Below are 12,908 nucleotides of genomic sequence, written 5' to 3' on the forward strand. Positions count from 1 at the left end.
TTAACGGCTGACCGCGCACGCCCCGCCCCGCGCATGCGCGGCGCCTCCTCCTCCTCCCAGCCCGGCCGCGGCGTGACGCGCTTGCGTCAGACGCAGCCTCGTCCCGGGTCGGGGCGGGGCCGGGGGGTAACGGCGCGACTTTTCAAAATGTCGGCGGGGGGGGCGCGGAGCGGCCGCTCCCGGGCCCGGGAGCGAGCGGGGCTGCGCCGCGGCGGGCGGCCCAGGGCGCCCTGATGGGTTAAGCGCGCCCCAGGCTCTCGGCACGACCGGTAGCGGGACCCGAGGGAGAACGGCCGGCGCCATGGCGACCTGCATCGGCGAGAGGATAGAGGTGCGGCGCGCAGCCCCTCGGGGCGCGGGTTGGTGGGAGCGCCATTCCTCCCGCGCCTTCGCCCCGGCCCCACGTGTCGGCGGGGAGCGGCGCTGCCATGGCAGCCGGGGGCGGGGGTGTCCCGCGTCCCGGGAGCCGCGGCGGGAGCGGCGGCGGGAAGGCCGGGCCGGGCCGGGCAGCGGCAGCGCGGTGCCGGCAGGAGGATGCGGCGGGGGTGGCTGTGCGGGCCGGCCGGGCCCCGCCGCCGCCGCGCCCCGGAGAGCTCCCTGCAGGTAGCCCCGGTTCGCCTCGGGTTTGCCGGATCTCGGGGTGCGGGGACTCCGCATCGAGAGGGGAGCTGCGAGGTTTGAGTGACAAAGCCCCGGCTAACGAGCGCGGTTTGTTGGTCTTGCAGGATTTCAAGGTGGGGAACCTCCTGGGCAAGGGCTCCTTCGCGGGGGTCTACAGAGCAGTGTCCCTGAAAACCGGCCTGGAAGTGGCCATCAAAATGGTAAGGCAGGCGGCCAGAAAGTATCCGTCTCCTTAGAGACCGAATGCAAAGTTGCAACAGGTTGGGGTTATGCAGTTGGGCACTGGTGTTTGGGTTAAATGTTTGTAAATAACGGACATTAAGATCGCGACTCGATCCTGAAAGATGCACCACAACGAAAAAGACTTAATATCTAATAGAAATGCTTTTTAGTGTTGGCTACATTTAGCCTATCTGTGTAGCAAAATGAGATTTAGGTTTCTCTGCTTAAGTATTTCAGAAAAAATATTAATAAGCGTTAGTGTTGATAATGTTATCACTTGACTGCTTTCAGTTGTGGTGTTCCTCCAATTATCTATAAGACTTGATCATTAAAAGAGTTCATTAAGTTAAACTGTGTGAAAATTTTATATTTAAAAATTGCCAGGCAAACATGCACTGAACGTCTTAAGTTATGCTGTGATCCACTTACAGATAGACAAAAAAGCCATGCACAAAGTTGGAATGGTACAGAGGGTTCAGAATGAGGTGAAAATACATTGTCAGCTAAAGCATCCATCTATACTCGAGGTAAGAACCTTGGGGTTTGTGGAGAGGGCTGTATATGTGACTTGCTGCAGGGTCTACAAAATGGAATTTCATTTTTTCATTGTCTTTTTTTTCCCAGCTTTATAACTATTTTGAAGATAGCAACTATGTGTACTTGATACTTGAGATATGTCACAATGGCGAAATGAGCAGATATATAAAGAACAGAAAGAAACCCTTTTCAGAAGATGAAGGTGAGATTTTTTTTTGGTCTGTGGAGCTGTCTGCATAACTAATTATTAATATTAATAACTATTAAATTCTAGAGGAAGAGTGTTTAAACCTGCCATCACAGTTTCTATACCTTAAAATCTTGTGGTAAGTGATAATCTAAAGATTGATTATTATTGTGTATGTATTCACCTGTATTTCTATATACATTTGGTTCTTTTTGTGCTATATGGAGTATAAAAACATGATGATCTTAGAAGGCAGATACAGAGAGAAAGTAGAGCTTACCTTTGTACTTAGAATTGTGTTGAAATGTGAGTCAAGACTGGGAAGAGGAAAGAAGAACAGAACATTTGTTTCTTTTTGTGCTATGTGGAGTATAAAAACATGGTGATCTTAGAAGGCAGATAAAGAGAGAAAGTAGAGCTTACCTTAGTACTTAAAATTCTGTTGGAATGTAGGTTAAAATTGGAAGAGGAAAGAAGAACAGGAAAATTGGCAACCTCTGCCTTTAGTGCTTCCAGACTCACCTCAATGCTCACCTCTCACTCAGTTCTTCTTACTGAGAAGAACTTCTTACCTGCTTAAGAAGTTTCCTGCTTACCTGCTTCTCTATCAGTTTCTAATTTAATTCCATGATTCTGCTATAGATAGGGATTTTTTGGGACCTAGGCCACAGGACTGGATTAATGGGGTATTGCTATAAAAGCATCACTACTTTAATTTGTATCTGGCTTTGATTCTTAAGAATCTAATTTGAGAAAGTTTGGGCCAATTGAAAATATTTCCAGTCCCGTTTCCTGTGTTACAATAAAGAACAAAGTTGTACGAAGGTAATTCCAGCTTCACTAGTCTGACACCTAAGAAAAAATAGAAGCAAGACAAATAGCAGGCTTAAAGCTGAGTTATCTTCAGAGCTAGGATTTCAAATCTAAGAGTGCAACGTGTGGTTCTGTTTTGACAGCGCGACACTTCCTGCACCAGATTATCACGGGCATGCTGTACCTCCATTCCCACGGAATCCTGCACCGGGACCTCACCCTCTCCAATATCTTACTCACCAGCAACATGAACGTCAAGATTGCTGATTTTGGCTTGGCCACTCAGCTGAAGATGCCTCATGAGAAGCATTACACCATGTGTGGGACTCCCAATTACATCTCCCCGGAGATCGCCACGAGGAGCCCGCACGGGCTGGAGTCGGACGTGTGGTCTCTGGGCTGCATGTTTTACACCCTGCTCATTGGCAAGCCGCCTTTTGACACAGACACTGTCAGGAACACACTGAACAAAGTGGTGCTGGCAGATTATGAGATGCCAGCCTTCCTGTCCAGAGAGGCACAGGACCTCATCCACAGGCTACTGCGCAAAAACCCCGCCGATCGCTTGAGCCTTTCCTCCGTCTTGGATCATCCTTTCATGGCCAGGGGTGGCTCTGCACGGAGCAGAGATCTGGGGAGCTCAGAAGATTCCATGGACAGTGGGAATGCCACCATCTCTACGACCTTCATGGGCTCTTCCAGCATCAGTACCAGTGGTAGCTTGAAGGAAAAGAAGAAGCTGTTAGTTGGACAGCCGCTCCCAAATAAAATCACTTTTTTTCCTACAAACAAGAATTCCAGTACAAATTCATCAGGAGATGGAAGTGGTTCTTTCCAACAGTGGGGAATTCAGGGAAAGGAAACTGGAGTAAGTGGCAGGGGAAGAAGCACACAGGCTGCTGAGGAGAGGCCACATTCGCGCTACCTCCGAAGAGCCCACTCCTCAGACAGGTCTGGCACGTCCCACAGCCACACTCAGGGCATCTCCAACGTCATGGATCGCTGTCACTCCTTGGAAGTGCTTTCCCAGCCTAAAATAGGAGCAAGGGAGAACACAGAGTACTTTTCACCTGCCAACAGCTATTCTGATATAGGAGAAATATTTAAGGAGAAGACTTCTAGTACTCATGGTTCTTTTGAAGAGCAGATATCTCCACCTGTAAAAGATCAACCACAGTAAGAATCAGTTTTCTATTCAGATGAAATTTAGAGCTCCTTTATTGTCTTCTTTCCACTTGCAACAAGTTGATGATTTCTTTCCCCACAGTAATTGTAGTAGAGAGTCTTGCTGATTGTTCTTTGTAGAAGAGACAGATGAAGGGAGAAGGCATTCAAGGTGCAATTATCAACATTTTTACTTGCTCATCTCTTGAGGTGATTTTTATTTATGCTTGGAGAGGATAAAACAAAAATTTAGTAAAGATTAGGCAATAGATTATAGAGATGTGTCAGAAGGAAGGTGTCAATCATAAATAATTATCTGAAATTGAGTCCTGTACTTATTTGTAACTTCTCTGTGAAAATCCTGGCTCCTTTTCTATAGATTTTCTATAAGCAGAATATCAAAAGAATAATTTTCTGTTTTAATATAAGGACTTCCATATCTTAGTTCCTGCATTTCTTTCCACATGAAGAACTGGCATAATTTCCTCTGTTTTCTCTTTGCAAATCAGTTCAAGGAAAAGACAAACAAGAAAGTGAAAAAAAAGTAAATGGAGTAAGAAGTTTTTCTTGACTGTTGTCAGGTGTATGACATAAGCAAAGTTCAGTGGGCATGTGCATTCTTTCTAGTATGAGAAATGTTTGATAAATCAAAAGTTTATACAAATGTTACTTAATGCTTACTTTTGTTCCCCATGACTTCACAAAGCCATGCTGAATGTAAACATGAGAGGATATTAATGTGTGGGATTAACTTAATGGTTAAAACTTTTTTTTAAAATAATAATTGATTATAGGAAAGCCTTTTACACCTGTAGATAGCTTGCACAGCAAAATCTTAAATGCAAGTCCTAAGACTTGAATTTGATGATTTATATTCTGTGGTTTTGGGGTGGTTTGGCTGATAAATGAGCCCTTGCCAATGGTGAAGCAGTCATCATCACTCAAGAAAGTGCAGACAGGTTCAGGCTATGGAGATTAAAAAAAACTCCCAGGAGATTAGTGTGAATTTACATCAGATCAGTGACTGCAGTAACTGGTTTTGTGTGTATTCTTTATCCTTCAACACATGCATTCTATCACCTGTGGCTACATATATGTGATCATCTAAAAAACTGGTAAAAAGTCATTATAATTTCTGGGTTTGGCTGTATTTTATACAAATTCAGATTATTTTGGGTGGTAGGATTGGCATCTTTGAGCTGCATGTTTGTTATGCATGCCGTCACTGGGTCTTCTCCAAGGCTGTGAATTAAGTGCTAGATGTCAGAACAGCTACTGCTGGCAGCATTATCATCACTTTTCATTCCATTTGGAAATGATTTTATTTGAAAATAAAATAAAAAGCAGCACCTTCTTTGCTGCCTAGAGCTACAAAATGCCACCTGCATTTCCTAAATGTTCTAAGTGTTGTGGTTTCTGCAGCTGTAGCATTTTAATTTTTGTTGTGCAAGTATCTTTGATGCAAACTTGATTATGTGTGTAACTTTTATTTTGTAGCCCAAATTATCTGTGCCCAGTGAAGCCCCAGGTTGGTTTGTTAGAGCAGAAGTCCCAGGCTGAGACCATGCAGCAGTGGCTTGGAAGCATGCAAACAAATGGTGTGTTACTCATCACTTCTGTATTTTTGCAGTCAAGTTAAAGACTTCTGTTAGTTTCAGTGAGATTTTCTATTCTTCTTTTATTTCTTTGTACATTGAATTTGAATGTATAGTTTCCTAAAACAAGCTTGTTGTTTTCTACTAGTATTTTAGCAAAAAAATAAACAAAAAACCAAAACAAAGAGGAAATCAGAATTTTAGACCCTGTTGTGTAAATATGTCAGAGTAAATATATGACAAAATACTAGCAGGTGACTTGAAAGCCCTGTTGATTTAGTTGTGCAATTACAATTAAATAAGAGAAGATGGGATCTCAATGAATGAGAAAAATAATAAGGCTACAGAAGGATGGGTGGAGGAAAGGACAAAGACACAGAAGGGAAGGAGGTGTTCTTTGTTGTGCATCATATTACATCATTTACAAATCAAGTAATTTAATCATAAGAATAAACCATAAATCCATTCTGGCCTTTTTTGATATTACTGGACTCCTTCCCTTCCTGTCTACAGGGATTTGGAATCAGAGAACATATGGTCTGAATAATCCTATTTAATTTTTGGTCCCTTCTCAACTGTTCAGCCACACAGCAGAAGGAGCAAAATAATGATGTGGGTGAGGTGAAAGTTGATCAAGGGCTTAAATATCAAAACTAGGGAAGGAGTTATAGGAAGATTAAATATAAAAACAGGTGTTCAAAATAAATAAATACAAGTGTTTTAAAAATAAAACAAGGGTTTTGTAGTGTGCATTTAACATTTTGAGTACTAAGACCTCTGGTAGATGGTAAAAACACTTAGATCAACTGCAACTTACATGAAATCTGCTACTAGTGGTTATCTGAATAGTAAATAAGCTGTTTTTCAACAAATGAAACTAATTCTTGTATAAGAATCTACTTGAAGTCCTAGAATTTTGTTTATAAATTATTCTTTAAAATTATTTGATGTATAAAAACTGAAGACCATCATAACTGCAATGTAGGAGCAGCTTAAAGTAGCACTGTAATTTTGCTACCGTTGGTAAAAGGCCTGATGATTTGGACTGAGAATTAAAGAAATCCCATTCTTCCCTTAAATAAGCCTTCTATACAATCCCTTAAGAAGCTTTTGAGCTATAGTAGAGTTTTTTCCTTCTGGCTCTGACTCTGAATCTGCAATGTCCTTTGTGGTGCTTTCAGATGCTCTGGGGCCACCTGCAGACCTGAGTGCCAAGAGTAACACACAGGGAGGCTTTCGGTACCACCTGGATGTGCAGCAGGATGCACCAAGGAATGCATGGAACACCCTAAAAGACATCAGGAACCACGGAGCATCTGGGGACTGCCCACATTCTTTAAACCAGAGAAACCCAAAGCAATGCATCCCTGGAGTTGTCTGCAAAAATGAGAAAGTTCAGCCTGGCCTCTGGCTGAACTCCAGAGTGACATGTGGCCTTTGGTCAGCTCCAGAGCAAAAGCAAACTTGTGGCCAAGAACCATCAGCACACCAGAAACCTACACTGAGGAGTGTTGTGTCACCTCTCACTGCTCACAGGCTGAAACCCATCAGGCAGAAAACCAAAAATGCAGTGGTAAGTATCAGTTCTGAAAATGGGAACAATTGAAATGCTTAGTATGGTGTGACTGCCTCTTTAAAATCACTTGGTAAAATAGAAATAGATGTTTTTAGGAAACTGAATCTAGGATAATTTCATTTAAAATCATAGTAGTAAGATGCATCTTAGCTTTTGTATAGAGAATACTTAAAGCATGATAGAGCAGACCTGTCTGTGTTTGCTTTTAGGAAGCCTCACCCTCAGTTACCAGGCTGATACCCTTCAGTCATCTCGAAGTGCTCTGCTTTTAAAAAAATAGCACTAATAACAAAAGTTACTGTAAGAAGCATTTATCTGTTTGAAGGGCATTTAAGGAAAAATAAAAGCATTTATTAAAGCATTTGTGGGGGGGAAAAAAGTGGTATCTTACCTTTTGCAGAAAGTAAATTATGTTTAATATATTTTAGGTGAGCATTCTAGATACTGGGGAAGTGTGTATGGAGTTTCTGAAAGAACACCGCTCGCAGGAACTTGTGAAAGAAGTTCTCAGAATATCTTGTGATGGAAATGTGGTGAGTACAATTTTGATTTCTTCAGTTTTATGAAGTGCTTGGAGTTCATTCAGAGCTGGTTTTTTCTTTTTAAGTGATTATTTCTTTTGAAATCCTCTGTTTATATATGCACAGCTGTAAACTCTGCCCCTCCATAATAAAGCCATATAAATACAAGGAGCAAGCAATTATTTCAGAAAAAAATTGGACTTGACTTTTGGAATAGGTGAAGTATTGGTGAAGAAGTGCTGCTGTTAAATAATTACTTAGAGGAATAGAGCTTAATTAAAATGTGAGTTATTTCCATACCTGTTAAAAGTGCACAATGCTGTAGTAAGTTGCAACTACGCACAATTTTTTTTCCCTTTTTGTAGATTGCAGTTTATCATCCAAATGAAGGAAGAGGTTTCCTTCTTGATGACAGACCTCCTCCTCCTCCTGAAGGCATCTGCACGTATAATTTTGACAACTTGCCGGGTAACCTGAAATTTACTTAAAAATTATCTTGATTAATGTGATATTTTAAGTGAATCTTGTGACTTTATAGCTTTCGTCTATTACTTTTCAGATAACTCTGAAGTAAAAGTCCTTTCAGAATTAGATTTAAAATACAATTTAACTGGAAAATGTTTTGAAACTTCACAAGGAAGTGTAACCCACAGGTTTTGATTCCTTTTATATGGAAGCTTTAAGGAGTCTCCCCTTTATAACGTAGTGTATTAAAATTAAAACTCTTTTAATATTTTCCTCATTCATACCAGGAGCTGTTGGTGGAAATAAGTCAGTTTCTCTAAACATGCCTGTCAAGTACTTAAATACTACTCACAACTTTCAGCTATCAAATATATAATTTAAATTATTTCTCTTCAAGCTGCTGCATGAGTGTTTAATCTGCTAAATTCTAAATTTTCTTTTTTAGAAAAGTACTGGAAAAAATACCAGTATGCAGCTAAATTTGTGCAGTTGGTGAGAACAAAAACCCCCAAAGTGACGTTTTATACAAGATATGCCAAGTGCATGTTGATGGAAAATTCACCCCCTGCAGATGTTGAAATTTGTTTTTATGATGGTATGTATTCATTTTTGCAGTTATACTAATAGTTAAATCATCATTTTAGGGCTGCACTAAAATATTACCTAACACTAAATAACCACCACTCCAGTTTGAAGAAAATAGTGCACTATAAGCAGTTTTTTGGACACCCTGCCTTTATTTTAGCACTTGTAGATTTAGTTGATTCTTTAATTCCTTAGTGATATTTTTTTCAGGAAGTACGTGTTGCAAAAGTGTTATTTGAATTATACTTTGGTTTTATTCATGAACTCTTATTTCCATGGTTGAACTGTTATTTTATACAGCTCACACTGAAAGTATTCACATTTTCTTGCAGGAGCAAAGATCCATAAGACGGCTGGTGTAACTCGTGTGATTGAAAAGTCAGGGAAATCCTTCACTTTGAAAGGAGAAAGTGAAGCAGGGTTGAAGAAGGAAATCCAGGCTTATATGGATCATGCCAATGAGGTGAGATGTTTTACACAGACCTTTTCCAAGCATCTTCCTGAAAATTCACCTTCCCTTTCACAAATGTGCCTCCTGTGTTGCTCTGCATGTTTTTCATTACACTATTAAAGAGGGAGGGTGTTGTTTCTGGAAGAACAAATATCAGAGTAGAGGTAATGGTTACCATCCCTCACAAGCAAGACTGAGGGGAAATTCTTACTAGTGTGTAAAGCAGGTTTGTCTGTCTGGTGAAAGGATTAGACACTACAAATGAAGCTGCTTTATACAACTTGAAAAATTCAGTACTGTTGAAGTTTCCTTAGGCGGCCTTACTTGCCACAAAATGTGTATGAAATAGTTATACAAGTCTCAGTTTAAAACTTGAATAAACTCCTCATTTCAGGGACATCGTATATGCCTTGCACTGGAATGTGCTGTTTTGGAAGAAGAGAAAAGGAGTGGAAGTGCTCCATTTTTTCCAATAATTGTTGGAAGGTAATATCTTTCAGTTCAAAATACTGATGTATTTGAATATTTATGTATTTATTGAATATTTATTGCATACTTATGTACATGAACTGAAAAACAGTTCTGTAGAAAACTCCTGCCATCAAGTGCTTTGGACAGTCCATAGTAAAATGAAGGAAGAGCTGTTTCTTCATTTGTTTCTTTAATCCCTTTTGTACAGACCTTTTCCCTGTTTTTCTCATTATTTTTCCAGGAAACCTGGTAATACTGAATCACCACTGGCTGTAGCACCTCCACTGTTGGACAAGACAAACTATTCAAAAGAAGTTGTGGCATGGGATAGAAATCAAGCTGCCAGTTCTACTCCAGTTCAGACTCCAAACTGTGCTCCTGTAAGTACAGAAGGATGTACCATGGAGACCAGTCTCCCATGTTGCTGTTTTACTTGAATTAATGGAATTACATGTACCAACCAGTCTCCCATGTTGCTGTTTTACTTGAATTAATGGAATTTCATTTGTATGGCCATGGGCTTTTATTAGCCATTTGTGAGCATACTGACTAGAATATGTGGATTTTGATACCTGGATTTAAGAGCATCTGAAAAATCAGAACACTCCAAAACTTTGCTACAAATTCCCCCTGGGAACAGAGTTTGAAAATTGCTTATTTGTGTTAGACAAGAATCTTTAGTTTGAAAGCTCTGATGTGCCCTCAGCGCTGTATAACAAATGGTGTCACAAAGGGTATTGGCACTTGATGTTGTTGTTCTGAAATTATCAAGTCTGAATGTGTATATAAGAAAAGGGTAAGTGAGAATATATGTGTAGCCAATAAGGCTTTGTGAGCAATTTCATCTGGTTTGTTTAAAAGGCCCACCAAGCTTTGGTCCCTGATAAAACTTCCTCAGCTGACTGAATCATACTGGGGCCTTGGCACACTGAGTTTGTATTGTGAGCTTTGTTGAATATACATCAGTCTACATTTGTAGGATCTGCATCTGTTTGATTGTGTAGTTCATGTCCCTAGTACAGAATCCTGCACATTTCCACCTGCCTGAAGTGAACTGACAACAAAAAGTTGTGTCCCTGTGGGGTTTTTCTACTGTAATGCTGAATCTGTCTGTACACATGAACAGGTGGCACTGACCACTGCAGCCCCTCAGGAGGATTAATGCCAAGGTTGTTAATTCTGTTCATTCTGTGCATCTCTGGCTTTTAGGTGGTGCCCTGTGAAAAGCCTACATTTCTGACTGACACTGTTGAAAAGACCTGCTCCTCTGTTCATCCAACGGAATGCAGCCCAAATTCAGCCCAACTTGTCAAATCTGTTTTTGTGAAAAATGTTGGTTGGGCTTCTCAGGTGAGAAATTAACAAAGGAGGCATGTCTGTTCTTTTTCCTATGAGGTTGAGATAGCTATTTTTTATTGAAACTTGATTTGTGAGGAATCATTCAGTTGTGCACTACAGCTTAAGTCTAAAATTTGTATGCATAAAGATATTTTTAAATAAGTGTCTTAGATAAAAACCATAGTGATCTACATAACTAGAAGAAACCAAAATAATAATTCAGTATCTCAGTTACCACAGTTTTCCTGTGGCTATTACTGCCTGTTTCAGTGTCCTTTGTCATTTAAATTTGACTCTAGTAAAAAACTGAAACTGTTTCACTTCTCTGTTCACTAATACAGATACAAAGGTGTCATGACAGAGTTTGTAATAGCTACAGACCAGATCTATATAAGAGAAATGTATTTTCCTCTACAGCAGGAGAAGCTGTTTCCTGGCAAAGCCATCTTCCCTCTGCTTTTCTGTTGGATAAACTTTAAATTTAAAACGTTCTTGGCTATCCAGATAAAGTAAGCTTCCTCTCCTAACAGAAAAAGTTCTCTTGATTATATATAAAGTTTAAATTGTGTATAGCTGTGATCTCTCACAAATGGGCTTCTTTTTAGTGTTTGGCCCTTCATAAGATTTCTTTAGGAGTGGTTAAGCTAAAGGTAATGCTTCATTTATCTGGTATTGACAAGGATATCTAAAGCCAAGCATCTGAAACCTGAGGAAGTCAGCATGAGACTACTTCCTCCAAAGTAAAATCCATGCCATCTTTTTCTTTGGAAGACTGACAAAATACCTAAGTCCCTTTAGGAATTTTGAAAAGCTTTCAGTTTCCATTATTAGAAGAGTTCTAGGTTTGTAATTTTGTATTTTGTATGCTCAAACCACAATGTAACCTCTCTCCTCAGCTGACCAGTGGAGCAGTATGGGTTCAGTTCAATGATGGATCCCAGCTGGTAGCCCAAGCAGGTGTCTCTTCCATCACTTACACTTCTCCAGAGGGCCAGACAAGCAGGTGAGTCTGTTCCTGCCACAAAAACATCCAGCTAACTCAGTGCAAGGCTGCTGTACATCAGGCAACTTCATAGCTGCTCCTGACTCTGGTTGTAAATTTTAAACCTTAGCATTGCCATCACTTCATAGTTGGTTAGCTTATGTAAGCTCCTTAAATAAAGAGAAGCACCCATAGCCAACTGATAACAAGTAAATATTCATTTGTTATCTGGATAACAAATGACTAAAACAAGCTGGGAATGCATCTGCTTGGTCTCCAGAGTGCAGCCACTATTCATGTGTAGTATTAAAAACAGGGAGCTTGAGCAAAGTCATGTTTTGAAATAACTATATTGTCATGAAATAAAGTATTTAAGCATCTCAATTTTTCTATGCTGCTTTGCCACTCCAGGTATGGAGAAGATGATAAGTTGCCAGAATACATCAAAGAGAAGCTGCACTGTCTGTCTTCTATTCTTGTAATGTTTACCAATCCTGCTGGTCCTCACTGATTCAAGGACACCGGGTGTCATGGCACAAGAGCTTAATAAACTCACTCACTGGCTTCCCAGTCAAGTGACTGATCTTACTCAGCCTATGCAGAGATTCTTCCAAAATCTGGTAAAAAGCTAGGAAGGGGAGGGTTGCTCTCTTTATGTGTAGCAAATTGTGTGTGAAGTCTCATCCAAAACATATTTTTCATTAAAGTGATGGATAAACTCACTCAAGCCAAGCTTTGAGAAACTTAGTTCTTGACTGTGTTAAGTCTTTGGAAATAATCTGAATCTGTTTTATTTTTTTTTCTTACTCCACTGCTTACTCAGTGCCAACAATCAAGGAAAATGCATCTGTGCTGTTCAAGTATTTGTATTTGTAAATAACTTATATTTTTATGTCTTACAAGTAATATATGTAAATATGTATATGTTTTATAAGTCTGTTTTTATTTTTTGTAGCAGCAGCTTAAAACTTCCCTGCACAAGCATGTTATACAAAAAAAAAAAAAATAAATGCAGTGGTAATTGCCTGGATCTATTTATTTGTTTCATGGTCAAGTAATGTTAAAGGAGAAGAGTTAATAACTTAGGTGGTTCTACCTTGTTTTACCATTGAGTAATACTTAAAACAGCTGAAGTAGCATTAACAGCAGCTTTTCTCCCAAGCATTTGGCTTCAGGTGTGCTAACACTCCTGATGGTGCTTGTATCTGCACTTAAATACTCTAGGACTTCCTTATCAGGCAGGAAAAGAACTTAAATCCAAAATGATGTTGATGAAGAGTTTCAGAGGAGCTGGTGCTGGCTGTGTGCAAGCACAGCACAGCTGAACTGCTCCAAGCCAGTTCTCCTTGTTCAGCTGCTGTTTAAAAGACAGAACTTTGG

At 40.1% G+C, this 12,908-nt stretch overlaps 1 protein-coding gene across 1 annotated transcript; it reads left to right on the forward strand.

The window, feature by feature from the left end:
• Positions 1-214: 214 nt before the first annotated feature.
• PLK4 (polo like kinase 4) lies at positions 215-12,551 on the forward strand. Its single transcript, XM_063157092.1, has 16 exons — positions 215-331; positions 726-821; positions 1,275-1,370; positions 1,468-1,582; positions 2,524-3,556; positions 5,042-5,142; positions 6,321-6,712; positions 7,144-7,248; positions 7,602-7,704; positions 8,147-8,296; positions 8,619-8,749; positions 9,132-9,223; positions 9,450-9,588; positions 10,418-10,558; positions 11,443-11,549; positions 11,940-12,551. Exons 1-16 carry the CDS (start codon positions 302-304, stop codon positions 12,037-12,039), a joined length of 2,931 nt encoding a protein of 976 aa, XP_063013162.1. The 5' UTR covers positions 215-301; the 3' UTR covers positions 12,040-12,551.
• The last annotated feature ends 357 nt before the right edge of the window (positions 12,552-12,908 follow it).

This window comes from Melospiza melodia, chromosome 5 (genome assembly GCF_035770615.1).
Source record: "Melospiza melodia melodia isolate bMelMel2 chromosome 5, bMelMel2.pri, whole genome shotgun sequence".
Taxonomy (NCBI): domain Eukaryota; kingdom Metazoa; phylum Chordata; class Aves; order Passeriformes; family Passerellidae; genus Melospiza; species Melospiza melodia.